Genomic DNA, 17,216 nt, shown 5'->3' on the forward strand with positions numbered 1-17,216 from the left:
TTGTACAAATCAATTCATCTTATATTGGGAATCGAAAGGTTCGTTGGAGTTGAAGAAGATGGTATCACAGGAACGGGCCACAGCATCACTACCGCTCCAATGTCTCATCCCAACCGTGAAAATTTCCCGATGTGAGTGACGAAAGTACAGATGGAAGCATAACTGGAGCTTAAACCCCGCTTGGGATCAGACCATACGCCACTTGTGACAGATACCAAGTGAAAGTAGCCGTTAGATATACCCCACTATGTCAAACGTCAAAGATGTATGCGGACAGGAACAGATGTATATGATCAGGTTGATATTGATATGAGAATAGATAATGGGAATCAATAGAACTTTGTACATGAATTGATCATTAATATGCACCATAATATTATACATGCCTCTATCCGTAAGTACTTCATCCGTCAAGAAGACCAATGGTCCATTCAGTAATCTTCTCAACGCCATGTCCGTTAATCGCACTGATGGGGATGGCCTCTACTTTTCCTTTCCATGGATTATTCTGCCTTGAAGGATGCTCTTCGTTTCCCGCTGCGACTTCCCTCAAGTACGACTTCAACTGTTGAAAGTTGTCCTGAGTACCAGGCAAATCTGCTTTGCTAGCAACGACAAACCAAGGTTTGTTGGAAATTGACGGGAGGTTAGGTGCGAGGGGGTTCTCGAAGGTAGGTCCACTGTTCACCACGATTGTTTCGGATCGATTTGCCACTGCATCTTCGACAGAGGTGAAGGGAGTCCATTCGACAACTGGATTGGCCTTCTCTTTCTCCTCTTCAATCTTCATCCGTTCATATTCCGCAAGCTCTCTCCATAGGCCTTTCAAAGCTTCGACAGCATTGCCTCTCCCAAGATCCACAACAAACGCGAGAACTCGAGCTCGTTCAACATGTCGAAGGAAACTTATACCAAGACCTCGATCCAAATGGGCATCTTCGACCAAGCCAGGAATATCTGCAATGGTAAAATTTGTTCTTGGTTCTCCGGTTTCGTAATGTGATTGAGCCAAAGGTCTTCCCTTATTGTCATCAATAATTACAGTACCAATATTCGGCTCCAATGTGGTGAACTCCCAGTCTCCGACTCTTGTTCGGCTGTTGCTCATAGCTCGTAGTAAAGTGCTCTTTCCAGCGTTAGGAAGTCCCACGAGCCCAACATCGGCGAGAAGTTTAAGTTCGAGCTCCAAGGTAATTCGTAGTCCAGAGTCACCCTTGGTTGCGAATTTTGGTCTTGGTACTTGTTTTGTGACAAAATGTGGGTTTCCCAAACCCCCTACAGCACCTGCGGCCAAGAGCAATGGTCGTTCCATGGGCATGGAAAGATCTAAGGAAATGGGACCCTTCACTTGTGCGGCAGCTAAATTTGACTTCCTTGCCTTTGGTAATGAAGGGAATTCGGCAGTAGAGATCTCTTCAGGTGTAATAGCTGGGTATAGTAACCATCTTTCTCGATCCCATTTATAAGGTCCATCTAAATCATGCCCATCCAATTTGCCTGCCTCCATCTTTATTCTATCCTCCTCAATGGCTGCAGGATCATGTCGATCTAGCTCTCGTACAATAGTACCTACAGGAACTTCAATGATAATATCAGTGCCCCTCTCTCCACCTTTCGTTTTCCCTTGACCATTTTTTCCCCTGCCAGCTTTTAAATTCCTTCTTCTTGCAAGTTTATGTAGACTTGTTTCTCCCCGCACAGCTTGTATATAAATGTTTCCACCGGTACCCCCATCACCTCCGTTCGCAGGTCCCGCAGCTATGTACTTCTCTCGCAGAAAAGAAATACATCCATGTCCACCAGCACCTGCAAAGACATCTATTTTTGCTTTATCCGCAAATATTGTTCGAGAATAATCAGAGGGAGGAGGATTTAGTCGATCGAATTCTTCGGCCGGGGATTCGGCGGCGAGTTCTTCAGATAAGGTACTTTGTCTTCGGACTGCGTTGATGTATATTCGAGGATTGCGGTGGATCAACCTAGATGTCTTCGAAAATAGGAATGGGTACAGAAAAGGTGTCAACGTGCCTTGCACAGTCGAACAACGTGGAGGCATAACGAACGATGTCAATTACTGGGTTGCAGATATATGTATGCAGCTGTGCAAGCTGGAGATCTTTTTTGATATTGTGATGCAAATAATGAAATTTTCGGTCACCGTAACACCAACTTACCGGTAAATATTTCTGACTTCCCGATATCTATTGAAGAAGCGTGAAATGAGTGAATGTTCAGAAAATACATACTGGTACCTACCTAGTAGGTAGGTACTTTAATCTTTGTGCCCCTTTAATTCGATCTCGGTAGTATTCGGACTATTCATATGATTTCGTTTGACATCGTCTGATGATATATATCTTCATATTAACCATTCTTGACGTACGGTACCTCGGAAACATAATATACCTTTAACATACGATACCGGTACGAAGTTCGAACACACGATTGTACAATCTAAGAATTTAAGCTTCGTCTTTCCTCTTATCCCCCACCTTCGATTTCCCCTCTCTCGACGCAATTCTGCGGTTCTGCGAACAAGCGGTGAGTGCTCTGTCTGTAGAGTGTACCTATGTACTTCGTAGATGTGACTTCCAGCAGCCCTCCATCTTTTTACCAACCACCCAATTTTTGATCTGCGCCCAAAAGCCTTAGTTGTGAGGGAAGGAATGAAAAAGACTTGGGTTGCATGTATGCAGCCAAATCATATAGTCATCTTCTATTGGCTATGCTACGAATTCAAGATAGCCTCATAATCTTTCTGGTCCAGAACCTCCGAAGTCCCAAAGCAAAACAACAGTATCAAATTACTATCAATACTCACTTTAATGCTTACCTTATCTAGCTACATTCATTCAGGTTCTTCCTTTCCTGTCCACGGGTACCCATTTTCGAGGCATTATCTTTTATCTATATACAAAGGAGTTGTAGTTGATGACATTGGCAATCGGATATCTCGTCATGATTCATGACCAACAACCCATGCATTTCGCCTCTGGTTCTCTAACCACGAGATGCAAGTCACCTCAAAGCATTCGAGCCACGACAACTTGCACACTCCGCTGAAATGTTAACACTTGGAACACTTACTGACCTACGGATATGCTTATTCGAAGGACACTTACTATATATGATCCAACCTACTACTAATCAGGATGATTTACCTTACATTCTTTTCCCGGAGTTGGTATGGGGTTGGTATGTAATCAAGCAAATGTAGTCAAATCATCAAATCAATGCCTTACTTGATCTTGGGTTTTGAAGGGTTGAAGGTATCCTCGCGCCTGAGTCGCCTCTCGCGTATGATCCACATATGCCACTCTGCGTTGGTAGTTTCTGGGGGCGTCGATTGTGTGAAGTGGTACAAGTTAATCTTTTTCCAGGTAGATGGTAGGTGATCAGGTAGTAAAAGGGCAAACGGTGATTTTTTGTGCAAGTGGTGATATGTGGAATAAGTGGCATTATGTTTGTTATACTCGGTATGTCGTAGACCTAAATCAGTATCAGGTATACATACGGTTTCATACGAAGGAATCAGGTAGCTAGATAGCAAACTAGTTCTCTTTTTCATATCTTTCTTCATGGTCTTCATGCACCTCACGATTCTCACCCAAAATGTTCCCCACCCAAAAAAATCGAAACCACACGCACGACCACAACCATCAACCGACACGCCGAACTTGCAGACAAGCTTGCACATCACTCTAATAACGACATCTCGCTTTTTTCCCTTTCCCTTTCTCATTCTCCTCCTGCTCCTCCGTTTCCGTTTCCTCTTCCTCACTCGCCCTTCCCGTTTAGCATCTTTTTGTTGTCAAATCTCGGTAAAGTCTCTCGTCGTCTGAATTCTGAATTCTAAAAAGAACTCCCGTTCTCTCATGCCAACTACCCGTCTCTTCCTGTCCCATCATATCTAATCAAAACCACCTTTCCTATCTCCCGTCCGTCACTCAGTACATACATACATACCACATACCTTACCCTTCCCCCGTCCGTACACATCTACTACCTGATCTTACGATTTCACGATAGCAGAAGTGTTAAGCGTGGGGATTCTCTTTTTGTTTTGGTTTCCTTAACACCTCATATCTTTACTATTCTAATCTTTTCATTTTGAATGGTGCAGAAATTTGCGTAGCGTGATCTTTCTACCGTGGAAATCTGCAGTTCCGGAGCCAGCAAGCAAGCATAGCATAATATAGTATCGTTTCAGATCGTACACTACGATCCGGACTCGCTGCATCAAATTGAAGAGGGGAGCTTTAGAGGGGAATACACTTACAAAGGTTAGTTTAACTTTGAGATCACTTCAATTGATTCGAATATCATTTTCCCTACATTTACCCCACACGAACTGCACTGCAAAGCAAGCCAGCGAGCCAGAGGATACGATATTTGGATAGGTATCCCCATTCCCCCAAGATCTCGACTTCCGTCTTGTCAGTCAAGCGACCTATACCTATTACAATACCTACATACATATACACATACATACAGTAGGATACAACACTGTTCGTCCCCATATTCTCAACCCATCATATAGCATGGGATCATCTTCCCCCCTCCATCCTTTCAATTGCCTCCCATTTCTCTGATACCAAACATCTACTCTTCTTTCTTTCCTCATCCCTACACATATACCCTCTTCTCTTTGAGCCTCAATCCCCCCTCACTCTTCTGTCTCTCTCACTTATCTTCACTTGAACATTGGTTCCTTTATTTGTCTACTGTCCCTCACCCAAACCAGATGATACCCCTTCATAATGTTAATCAAGAACGCCAGAAACAACAAAAACCTCAAGATCATGGATCCCGATTGCGCCATATGTTCTCAGCCAGCTATCGCAAAATGCGAGTGCGAAGCGAATGGCCTTACCGTCGCTGTGAGGCAGGCTGAACAGAGAATGATGACTAGTGTTTACAACGATATAAGGTACCGTCTCTTGTCTCCTCTACCTCTCGTTCACCATCTCACACCCCTCTGGTTCATGCCCTACATCATTGTCATCTCACAACATCCATATGGATCAATTGTTCACCTCCAGTTCACCCATTAACTCATCCTCCAAATAGAACATGGGTCCGCGGCCACGCACAAGATTACATCCTCTCCTACTTCAGTGTCCTCACCACTCGCCGTAAAGACGAACATGCCGCCCAAATTCACCGCATAACCGAACGAGCAGCCTACTACTACAACGCACGTCCGCACCCATCTGAAATTGCAGCAGCCGATTCAGAACTCAAACGCGGCATTGACGAAGATTGGCGCGCAAGCGTACAACGCTACCCGGAAGTCCTCGAGTATTTCTTCAGTTTAGTTGAATTAACTTTACCCAGCGATGAAGAACCTGGTGTTCGTGACCCACCTTTATCAGCATTGGGTGGTGGTGGTGGAAGGAAAGTCAGATTAAGTGAGCCTGGTCCACCAAGAGGGTCAACGCCTGCTGTATCGGATGGAGGAGAAGAAAGGGAGAGAGATAGGAGGAGAGAACAGAGGAGGATTGGCACGCCAGCTAATGACAGAGAAAGACATGTCGAGAGACAGAGAAGAGATAGTATGAGGGCTGAAGGAAGAAATAGACCGATGACTGCACCGCCGCCACCAGGAGGTCCACATATGGCGCCTGCACATAATCCACATAGAAACTCGAGGGCTGCTCCACAATATGCTCCTACGCCAGGATATGCATATGTTGCCCCTTATTGAGATTGATGATGATGATGATGATTAGTTTTCAAAGGGAGGAGAAAACAAAATTGAAGAAAGAACAGATGACTTCAGCTGTGCGTGTATGATTATTACAATTCCATGGGTAGGGATTAATGATACCAGGCACAGCTGAAGTTATCGAGGCCAAAAGTCAGGCCTAGCTAGCATAGCCACTCTGGCATCATCTCCTGGTTTCAAGCGGATGATCATCATGGATTCCTGGATTTTAGTCGAAAGTTTATCTCGACGTCTTATTATCCTCAGGTTATCAAGTCTACTTATCTCATTTGTACATACCATCTCACGATTTCGGAATATACTCTGTTGGATATCACATTACACCTCAATACAATTATATCATTTTATCTCATCACCCATCAGACCATACATCTCATCTCAACTCATCTCATCACGATTTCACACTTCTCACAATCATTACGACTACAACATAACATGACACGACACGTCTCTACGAACCTTTCATGAAATTTACGACGCAAAGATCGGTACGGGTCTGGCTTTTCTGCTTTGGTGCATTCATTTCTATCTAGTTGCAGCAAATTATCTATCTATCTCCTTCTAGGCAAGGCATTATATCTTATCTATCTATCCAGCATATTAGCGTCAGTCATGGTTATGTTACCCGTCTGCTTTTGGACCTTGGTGGGATAAGGTGGATCTTTGTCGGTTTTTTGGTGGTTTGCATTTCATATGCATTTCGTATTGGCTTGATGGACTGATATTTTTATGGATTCGGGAGGAAGCTTGTGGGATTGGATTAGTTTGTGCATTTGTTCATTCATTCGTACTTGTACATATTATCAATGATGAAAAATTGTCAAAAGTAAATTGTACTGGCTGGCATAATCGGATTCTGGTGCTTGTGCTTGTACTCATGTATCGTCCAATCGCCAAATCACTTCCGAAATCTTCACAGAGAAGAAACACCTCCAGCTCACGCACGAACGCATCACGGAATAACCACGTCACAGATGGCGACTCTTCAATGCTACTCTGATAGGTGACAAATATCAGTATAGTATAGATTAGATACACCATTCTTACCTCTCTATTCTTTCTGCTCCATTCATTTCTACCACCGTTCTCCATTCATCAATGATGGAAGATCTTACTTTCTATCCAAGATCCACTTCTCCGGATCGCCTCCACAGGTTTGTCTATCACTCCGCAGCGCTAATATATATGAAACGGCTTGGGGAACACATCATCATTATTTATTTCTTAGTATTTTTACTTTTCGATAGGTAGGTAGGTAGGTAGGGGGGGAGGGAAGCGTGGGCCCGTGGGGTTCTATGCTGCAAGAAGCAGGAAGCAGGAAGCATGAATGATATTGTAAAGATTGTACTATGCCATCAGGTTTGATTAGCCCATCTCTTCTTTCGGGTTTGTGTCAGAGTGTTTAGGGGTTTGAGATTCTTGTTCAGAGCATCTCTTCAAGCTAACTTGCCTACTGGGTATCTACCTACCTACCTATAAACAATTCTCAAACATGTAAATGAGATGTAAAATCTTACCATACTACCCAGACCAGAGCAGATAAAACACACTGTCAATTTCTCATCTACATAGGTAATATGATTTGATTTCTCCATCCATAGATTTGAAGCTCCTATTCCATTCCATATTCCTTGCCATACTTTGTGGACTAATTGTTCGATAGCCAACATCAAGTTTTCTATAGCAGATGAACTCTTAATTCTTTCATATATTCTCTCTCCCCTCTTTCCTCTCTAATTTCTATTTCTTGTCTATTCTCCCTCCTCACGCACTTCTCACGCACTATTTGAGTCTCGCTCTACGACTCAAGACCCAAAGATATCGCTTCACCCAACTCCCCGAATCGGATCAAGTACTATCAACCACAAGCTTTTCATATTAATCAAGCACACATCTACATCCATATTCACCGCTGTAGCCATATCCGCAGTGATTCCATCTATCCATTCATCCGTTCGCTCCATACTCTTCCATTCCGGATTCCTTCACGGCCCCATCTCCCAATCCCTTCATGCTGTTATGCTTTCAATTTTTCGCTCTTATATAATCATCCAATCATCCAATCATACACACCAAAATAACAAGACAAAACACAATTCTCTCTATCCATCTCACATTCTTCACATCTCCAAGTCTCAATTTTATTCTCATCCTCTTACCCTTTCTCTCCGATCCCCACTTCCTACTCCCCTCCTACTCCCCCCTTCCTCCACCTCCCTTCTTCACCCCTCAACAACATCTTCTGCTCCGTATAAGGTTATTCCATTCTGCAACGAATTTCCAATCCCTGTTTGAATCCAAATTCATCAGGTGACATTTACAGCAAAAGAAGGAAGGAAAGAAGGAAGGAAAGAATGAATGAAACAATGAAAGGAGGTCAAGAGAGAGCAGAATGATAATATTGTATTGTGTAGCACGATATAGTATAGTGTTTGTATATGTATATATTTTATATAACTCCATTCTATTCTATTCCGTTCTCTTCTCTTCTCTTCTATCTCTCGATTCTTTATCAAATCGTCTCGTCTCGTAGAAGTTGATGTTGGAGGTGGAGTATGTAAATATAGAAATACATTTAGATATAAATAAGACATTAAATTGAATGAGAAACAAACAACAAGAAATCAGAGCAAAGAATTATGTAAGCAAGGTAATGAGGAAAAAGATTAAATATTGATGTAACGAATTTTACTTTTGTTTCGTATCAACAACTTCCGTCTATCCTTAACCATCCATCCACTAGTTCATCCACGCATTAGGCCATCAAATTCATTAGATCAGACCTGTGTATGTTTCCTTGCCCCCTCCCAACTATGCACTTCCTCCAACTCCCAACCCCAACCCTCAACCCCTTGCCACCCCTCACACATTTAAGTGCAGTGATATAAGACAATAACTTATTTGTAGGTAATCTAAGAAGTTTCCTCAGCATCCTCCTTAGCGGCGGCAGTTGCATCAGCAGCTGCATCTTTTTCACCCTCCTTGATCAATTCGACTTCGTTAGCTACAGATCCACCCTCATCTGCACCAGCAGTAGCCTTAGTTTCACCATGACCATGTCCATTAGTAGCTGGGGTTTCTGAAGCTGGAGTTGCAGCTCCTGATTCTTCGGCTTCAAGTTTCTCAACTTCCTTTTGGGCTTTCTCGATGTTCTAGTACGCTTGTTAGCTTATTGTCAAGTGTTTAGTGAAAGAAAACTTACGCGCTTAGTTTGAGCAGCTTGGTCCTCCTTCCAGTGAGCCAACTTGGCCTTGACTTTCTCGGTAACAGCTGGAACATCAGCAGCGCTGAAAGGTGGGTCAATTCCCATCTTAGTGAGATCCTCCATAACAGCTGGTGGGCAACTGTATTTTGTTGAAGCAGGGGTAGAAGTAGCTGCAGCATTTCTCTTATTACCCTTCTTTCCCTTCTTGCCTCCAGTTCCCTTCATGAAATCTTCCTCACGGTCTTCCTTCTTCAAGACTCTAGTTCCCTTGAGTCCAGAATCATCAACAGTACGTCCAGCGGCGGCTTCAAGTCCAGAAGGAGCTTGTAAAGGTGCCTTGGTTGTGGTGTAAGTTGGGTCGAGATATCGGAGAACTGATTCGGCGTTTCTAATTTCGTCAAGGTAGGCAGGGTCACTGGCCTCTGCGAGCATCTTCTGAGCGCGTTCCTTCTTTGCCTCAGTTTGTTTTTTCTCCCACTCAAGCTTTGATCTCTCGCGAGCCTTTTGACGTTGGTTGTAATCGTAGTTGCTAGCAGCTCGGACGGCTTGGTAGTGATCATCCTTGATCTGTCTCAAAGCGAGCCATTTCTCTTGTTGCTCAGCTTGGAGTCTATCCTTCTCGGCCTTGAGGGCACCAAAGTTCTTGAAAGCATCATCTTGCTCGGCCTTCAAGATATCCAATTCACCTTGAAGCTTCGAGTATTTCTCGGATAATGCCTTGCTTTCTGGATCGTCGAGGGAGTCTTGGAGATTCTTTCTCTTGGCCTTTAATGCTTCAATTGACTTTTCGGTATCATCGAATCCAGCGAATCCCTTACGTTGCTTGCGAAGGTTGGAGATTTCGGTAAGAGTCTTGCGCTCATCAACGATCTTCATGGTGGCAGCATCAACTTGCTTTTGTAATCTGTCGATTTCTCTGTCCAATTCATCGACATTCTTGAATCCGACCTTTCCCTTGGCAACCTTCTGTTCGTTAACCTTGGCCTTGATTTGTTCATCAATCTTCTTGATTTGATCAAAGACTTGTAAACGGCCAGCCTTTCCAGCACCTTGTTGTTCCTTGATTTCCTTCAATTGACTGATTAAATCATTTCTTCGTTTGGCAGCTGGAGAGTCCTTGTTCTTGTTCTTGTTTGGTTGCGCAACGTCCAATTTTGCTTTTGCGGCAGCCTGCATGAACTCATGTTAGATATTTTGTAATGAACAATGCAATGCAGTATGCCGATGCGCCAAAAGAAACAATGTAGGGTTTTTACTTACAGCCTTTTCTTGACTCTGCTTGTGATCCTTCTCGGCTTGAGCTAACTTTGCCTTGAATGCAGCCTCATCTGGCTTGACTGGTCTGGTTTGAACATCTTTCTTGGCTCCCTCATCGACCTTGGTCGCAGGAGGAGAGGATTTGGTATCAGCCATAATTTTTTTTTTTTTTTGGTGGGATTATGACAAGCTACTGGAAATGGAATGAACAAGTAAATGCTCAATTAACTCGACACCAAAAGAAAAGAAGAATATGTCACTTTGGGGAAAAGGACACAGTTTTATATCTGTACTTAGGTATAGAAAATAAGTATGAATATAAGAAAAAGGTAGAGGTTATTCCGGTAGACAGTTTATAAGTTAGTTTGACAAGGTTAAGGGAAAGATTTATATTAGTAAATTATTCTTTTTTTAAGTTGTGGGATGACAGGTAAGCTTTTAATTGGCTCTCGGGGTTCTATTGGCTGTATTAGCTGTATTGGCTGTATTATTATTGATTGTGCCCGGAGTGTTGAATTAACTTGAATTCAGATTGGGGGAATGATTAGTCAGGAATGAGTATTGACTTCCGAGTCGATTCTGTCCAGGTCCTCCGTAAAAGCATAGGAGCAATTGAGGATAGTACGGTGACCTTGAAGGTCATAGTTGTCTGGTTGTCTGGTTGTCTTTTATTGTCTCATTGATGTCCACTGGTCTTATAGAGCTTGTCTACCAGGCAAGGCTACTCAATTGAGGATCTATACCTACTGGTAAGTAAGTAGTCTAGACCCCCAGTAGTCAAAGGGGGTCTAGTCGAGGAGAACAGATGCCAGAAGAAGAAGAGCCCATTCAGAATTCAACTACCTAGTACTTTAGAGAATCACCCAGAGAAATCACATAACTCATTCCATAAGCAAATATGAATCAACCTGTGTCCAACAAAAGTTGAAAGTTCAGTAGAGACAGTACAGAGACAGTACAGTTACAATACTTTACAATATGGTACAGACCTCGGGATGTCTTTATAGTCTGTATAGCACTCGAACAAGCCACTCAGCCACTCAGCAAGTCGCTTCAACCCAGCCTCATTCAGCCTCAAGCATCATGTGACTTCCCCATACATTTGCAGTTCACGTCTGCTTGAACTTTTTTTGAGCCACTAGCGTCAAAATATTTACAAAGGGCCCTTGACTGAATCTGAACTTCCATCAACAAGTCAATCTACAATCAACTTCCCACAATCCTCTTCTTGTCTCATTCCAGAATCTCTTGTAGGACGAGATTCTTCTTCTTTGCGCGATTATCTTGGGATCTTGCAATTTAATCTTCCTTCCTTCTTCTACCCACTACCTAAATCTTCAAAATGGCTGACGACGAAGATCGCGCGCAAAAGCAACGGGATGGAATTGATAGAGAGGCCGCAAAGCTATGGAGATGTTATAGAACTGTACACGAGATGGTTCAGGATCGGGGTTACCTTCTCGCTGAAGAGGAAGTCAACATGAGCTTTGATACATTCAAGAGCAAGTTCACCAGTAATGATGGAAGTGTTGAGTATGCGCCCTTTTATTTCTCATCTCAGTAAACTTTCTTGACACATACTGGCTTTTCTATCTCCGTCTGGCATGGCATATCTTCTCTAATCTTATGGACTAACAATTCACCTCCTTAGTCGTCGCCAAATGAACTTTTCCGCAACCCCAAGTGAAGCTATGATTGCCAAATACGCAGTTGCGCCCACCGCAGAGAACCCAAACCCAACTACCTCAGAAATTGGTACTATTTGGATTGAGTTTCTCATGGTAACTGATGTTTCCATTGGAATCAAACAAATGCGAACATTCGCCCAGCATCTTTCTCAGCACAACTTCTCGGCTGGAATTCTCATCGCACCTGTTGCACCATCAGGTCCCGCTCAAAAGATTATTCCCGCTGTCGCATCCGAGACCAGAATCGAGACTTTCGTCGAGCAAGATTTACTTGTCAATATTACACATCATGAATTGGTTCCCAAGCATGTATTATTGAGTAGAGAAGAGAGGGCCAAGCTGTTGTCAAGATATAGATTGAAGGATACTCAACTTCCACGTATTCAAGCTGCCGATCCAGTCGCGAAATATTTGGGATTGAGAAGAGGGCAGGTCGTGAAGATTATCAGAAAGTCGGAAACTGCTGGTCGTTATGCCAGTTACAGATTGTGCGTTTAATGGAGCTGGACAGATGATTTGGTGTTAATAACTAGGGAGTTTATTGGGACAATTGCATATTTGGGGAAGGCGTAATAGGACGGAAGAAAGACTGAGGATGAGATTGTCTATTTTGGCTTTCCAGGAGGCAGTACCTTTAGACACGAAATTTGATATCAAATTTCTTGTTCTGTATATTTCTGATAGTTTCAGAGCTTTGCAATAAGATCTATACTACAGTTTTAAGAATTTAGGCTCACTCTCTGACAAGCTTATAAAAAGCTCCTTTCTAGTCATTCCCGAGCTAGCCTAAGGGCTGATTATCAATATCATCTGTGTTATAGGTTATCTGGAGAAGCGGGATACAAACATCCTGAAACCTTCAACCTCATCATCGAGACTTCCCTGCTCCCACTCTCATCTTCTACTCTCCATGATTCACCAGTCTGTAAGTTGTTCACCACTGATTTCCGCTTCAGTCACATACCAAGTGTGTTCCTCACCTCTGTCCAGGTCATGACTCTTCTTAATGCCATGTCAAATTAAATTATCGATCATATATGGACACTAATCTTCTAGTTCACCAGTACCACTTCCCCCTCTCTTCTTTCTTCTTTAGCTCTCTCTGTGGGATGTGATATAGCTTTGAAAAGTGTTGAAAATATGATTTGATAGGAGTATCCATATTTGCTTTGTATTTTGAATGGATTTCTTGTTATGTTGTTCATGTAAGTTTTGCCATGCTGAATGATCTTACCATGGTATAATTGTTATGATGTAGTCTTGATTGTGGACTTTCTTCCTGTTCAGGATGAGATGAAGGGACTGTATGAATTGCTCAGTAATTAGATGAAGTCAAACATGTGAATGTCAGATGAAGAACTCTTTTGAATATGAGTTTGATTGCAAGGGAGCCTCAAATGCCATGGCGAGCATCTATCTATCTACTCACCTTCCAGCTAGGACTCGACTTCTAGCTAGGTAACTAATTATCAACTTTACTACTAAGATCACCAAGGAGTTGATGTGAATAAATATCCATGTATATGATTGGTTTGTCACTAGGGGTGATCTCGGATGTTCGGATTATCAATTGTTCCGCTGACCTTCAGCATTTAATTTTTATCATTATTTGCGACTGAAAGACATAGCTTGATTTTGCGCAAATTCAATATTTTCCATAAATCCATTTTTCAATCAACCCAATTAATTGAAAATGGGTCAACGTGGAAAGGTAAGCTTTCAACTCCCACTTTTCAATTGATACAATCAAAATATCTAATGTTTAACAGGGAGGTCGTGGCGGCAGAGGAGGACGAGGTGGTAGAAATGGTGGAAGATCAAGAGACAATCAAGTCGACACTCGATGCAGCTTTGAGAAAGTTCCAAAATCCAACGAGAAATTCGAGAGATATTATAATGATCTTTTGAATTTGGAAGAGGCAGAGAAAGAAGAGTTCTGGGGAGCGTTGAAGAGAGAATTGCCAAATAGTTTTCGATTTGCGGGGTCAAAAGGGTATGTTAATCAATTATTTGAATATGAATTCATGAAATTGGTATGCTTGACCTGGTACACTTTTCTAACATTTTATAGTCATGCAATAGCGGTTCAAAAACAATTGAAAGAACGATACATTCCCGAAATTTCGGAAATCAAGCAATTCGATGGTAGTCCGGTTGAACCTCCAATGCCAGTTCCATGGTATCCTGATGAACTCGCATGGTCGATGAAGACTTCGAAAACTGTCATCCGAAAATCTCCTCCTTTTGCCAAATTCCAGAAATTCTTGGTTTCAGAAACCAGCGTCGGAAATATCAGTAGACAGGAGATTGTCAGTATGATTCCACCTTTGGTTATGGACTTGAAACCTGGCATGACAGTCTTGGATATGTGTGCTGCACCAGGAAGTAAGGCGGCTCAATTGTTGGAAATGGTACATCATGGAGAGGAAACCAGAGTTCAAGCAGTCTTGAAAGGAGACGGAAGCGCAGACGCAGAATTGGAGCTTGATCCAAGTGATGATGGAAGAGCTACAGGTTTATTGATCGCCAACGATGCCGACTACAAAAGAAGTCACATGTTGATTCATCAACTTAAACGACTTTCATCCCCCAATCTTATCGTCACTAATCATGATGCTACTATGTTTCCATCAATCAAGCTTCCACCTACGCCAGAAAACCCAGCGACCAACCGATACCTCAAATTCGATCGAATTTTGGCCGATGTGCCTTGCTCTGGAGATGGTACAACTAGAAAGAATGTCAATTTGTGGAAGGATTGGAATCCAGGTAATGCACTTGGACTTTATGTTACACAAGTTCGCATTTTGGTTAGAGCTCTTCAAATGCTCAAGGTTGGCGGACGTGTTGTCTACTCTACTTGTAGTATGAATCCTATTGAAAACGAGGCAGTCGTTGCTTCCGCTATTGAAAGATGCGGTGGACCTGAGAAGGTTAAATTGGTATCTAGCGATGATCAATTACCTTTACTCAAGAGAAGACCAGGTTTGAAGACTTGGACCGTCATGGATAAGAAAGGTCGTGTTTGGAAATCCTGGGCTGAATTACAAAAGTTCATTGCAGAAAATGGTCAAGATGACTGGACTGGTAGATTGGTTGAGGGAATGTTTCCACCAACTGATGAATCCATGTCAAGTGTTCCTTTGGATCAATGCATGCGTGTTTACGCGCATTTGCAAGATACTGGTGGTTTCTTCATCACAATTTTGGAGAAACAAGCAGAGTTCAAGGCAAAGCCAGAATCGGAAAACAAAAAAATTGCACCAAAACCTCCCATCACAGCAATTGTTGATGAGATCGAGTCTGCTCCTGCTCCAAAGGATGGTGAGACTGTCGCACCAAAAATTGAGGCAGCTGATGAACTTACTCACCCTACCACATCCACTCTCGACGAACTTACACCTGTAGCACGTCAAAACCAAGAACAACCTGGATCTGACGCAACACACACCGTTGGTTCTAAGCGTCCTGCCTCGGAGATCGAAGACATTGAAATGGATGCCGCTATTGAGAACAAAAAATTAAAGACGGAAGATACCGAAATCCATGCACCCACTGAGGGTCGTACAGAACATTACCCACCACCGCCAGGTGCAGAGCTGGACCTCACAACTCGTCCAGGCGATCAACGAGCCGATGCTCCACCAAAGAAACTTCTCAATAAGTACGGTCAAAATCAAGCATTTGAAGAGGCATTCAAATACATTTCCGGTGACCATTCTCAAGTTCAAGATATTGAATCGTTCTACAAATTGAGTGAGAAGTTCCCAAGAGATAGATTCTTGGTTAGAAATGCAACTGGTGAACCAGCCAAGACCATTTACTACACAACTGCGTTGATTAGAGATATCTTAAGCGAGAATGAAGGCAAGGGAATAAAGTTCATCCATGCTGGTGTCAAGATGTTCATGAAACAAGATGTACAAGGTGAAGGTGTTTGCAGATGGCGTATTCAATCTGAAGGTATGCCAATTCTTCAAGGGTATGTCGGAGAGGGAAGAGTTGTCAATTTGTCTAAGAAAGAGACTCTTCGTACTCTCTTGATTGAGATGTTCCCTAAAGTATCAGGCGATTCGTGGAAGGAACTTGGAGAGATTGGAGAAAGAGTAAGAGATATCGGAATGGGATGTTGTGTTTTGAGAATTGAGCCAGGTGAAGGTGAAGATGCTTTCACCGAGAGAATGGTCCTTCCTTTGTGGAGAAGTATGCATTCGCTTAATTTGATGTTGGCAAAGGAGGATAGAAGTGCTATGTTATTGAGAATTTTCAATGACACCACACCTTTGGTTAATAATTCAGTGGGAGCTCAAAGGGAAGCGGAACTTAAGAAGGAAGGAGAAAACAAGACGGAGGTAGCTCCAGGATTCAAGATTGAGAATGGAGAGATCAAGGTTGATGTTGATGGTGGATTAGAGGGTGCGGCTGCCACAGAAGTAAAGAAAGGAGATCAGAGAGATGGAGATGTACAAATTCGAGAGGGACCTTACGATACCTTGGTTGCGGGTGTAGAGCAAGTAGCTAATAGAGGTGTGGATGTTAAAGCCGAAAAGATTGAGAAGGGTGAAGAGACTGGTGGACCGGAAGTACAAATGGGTGGTATGGGTGGAATCGAAGGACAGGAAGGTGGGGTCGCTTAGCTTTTGAGGGGAAGAATCCAAAATGAGTAGATTGATTTATCGATCGATGGCCGATGGGGTGAGTTTGGGATGGATGTAAAATGGCGTTATTAGTTTCACATGACGTGTTTATTCACGAGCCTGGGAAAAAGGAACTGTTGTGGAATCTTTAAATAGATAAATTGAATTAAATTGCACATAAGAATTTTTTTTGGCATTGGGTAATATCACATCTCTGTGGCAATTTTCCAAACTTCAATGAGGTGTTGGTGGTCTCGACAGCTGGTTTGGTATTCTATGCATATATCGCATTACATTTGGTCGGCAAAGATAGTGGACATTGGACATAGGGAGCGAAGGATTCACGGGTGCCTATCTGTAATTTCATTTGTCTGGGCAGCTGAGCATTATTATTCGTATTAGCATTATGTGGTACGTGGTATGTGGCATGTAGGTATGAAGGTAGCGGGAATTGTGAAATCTGGGGTCGGTAGGATTGTAGGCGGGGGCGGGGGCGGGGGCGTAGGAGTGAGGTTTGAAGATTTTGGGGGCCTTTTTTTTCCAAGTACAGAGAGAGATTAGGTACGCTGATTTAAGTATATAGTTATGTTGCGGATGAGAGGTATGGTGGGTGAGTGTGGTTGGTGAGTAAGTATGGTTGGTAGGGGAGAGGAGGGAGGAGGGCATTGTGTTGAACTTTGAGAATTTGAAAATTTGGATTT

General features: G+C 42.8%; 5 protein-coding genes across 5 annotated transcripts; 3 read left to right on the plus strand and 2 right to left on the minus strand.

The window, feature by feature from the left end:
• Positions 1-403: 403 nt before the first annotated feature.
• Positions 404-2,056, minus strand: EAE98_007525 (uncharacterized protein; the record flags this gene model as incomplete). Its single annotated transcript, XM_038955148.1, has 1 exon — positions 404-2,056. The coding sequence occupies one exon, from the start codon at positions 2,054-2,056 to the stop codon at positions 404-406; it is 1,653 nt and encodes a 550-aa protein (XP_038808326.1).
• A 2,704-nt stretch (positions 2,057-4,760) lies between these two features.
• On the plus strand, positions 4,761-5,707 carry EAE98_007526 (uncharacterized protein; the record flags this gene model as incomplete). The annotated part of the gene is made up of 2 exons (XM_038955149.1): positions 4,761-4,930; positions 5,071-5,707. The coding sequence occupies 2 exons, from the start codon at positions 4,761-4,763 to the stop codon at positions 5,705-5,707; spliced, it is 807 nt and encodes a 268-aa protein (XP_038808327.1).
• A 2,933-nt stretch (positions 5,708-8,640) lies between these two features.
• Positions 8,641-10,346, minus strand: EAE98_007527 (uncharacterized protein; the record flags this gene model as incomplete). The annotated part of the gene is made up of 3 exons (XM_038955150.1): positions 8,641-8,880; positions 8,931-10,103; positions 10,194-10,346. 3 exons carry the CDS (start codon positions 10,344-10,346, stop codon positions 8,641-8,643), a joined length of 1,566 nt encoding a protein of 521 aa, XP_038808328.1.
• Positions 10,347-11,532: 1,186 nt separating this feature from the next.
• On the plus strand, positions 11,533-12,376 carry EAE98_007528 (uncharacterized protein; the record flags this gene model as incomplete). Its single annotated transcript, XM_038955151.1, has 2 exons — positions 11,533-11,723; positions 11,842-12,376. 2 exons carry the CDS (start codon positions 11,533-11,535, stop codon positions 12,374-12,376), a joined length of 726 nt encoding a protein of 241 aa, XP_038808329.1.
• A 1,195-nt stretch (positions 12,377-13,571) lies between these two features.
• Positions 13,572-16,515, plus strand: EAE98_007529 (uncharacterized protein; the record flags this gene model as incomplete). The annotated part of the gene is made up of 3 exons (XM_038955152.1): positions 13,572-13,589; positions 13,648-13,871; positions 13,950-16,515. 3 exons carry the CDS (start codon positions 13,572-13,574, stop codon positions 16,513-16,515), a joined length of 2,808 nt encoding a protein of 935 aa, XP_038808330.1.
• Between the last annotated feature and the right edge of the window lie 701 nt (positions 16,516-17,216).

Source organism: Botrytis deweyae, assembly GCF_014898535.1.
Source record: "Botrytis deweyae strain B1 chromosome Unknown BDEW_018, whole genome shotgun sequence".
NCBI lineage: Eukaryota > Fungi > Ascomycota > Leotiomycetes > Helotiales > Sclerotiniaceae > Botrytis > Botrytis deweyae.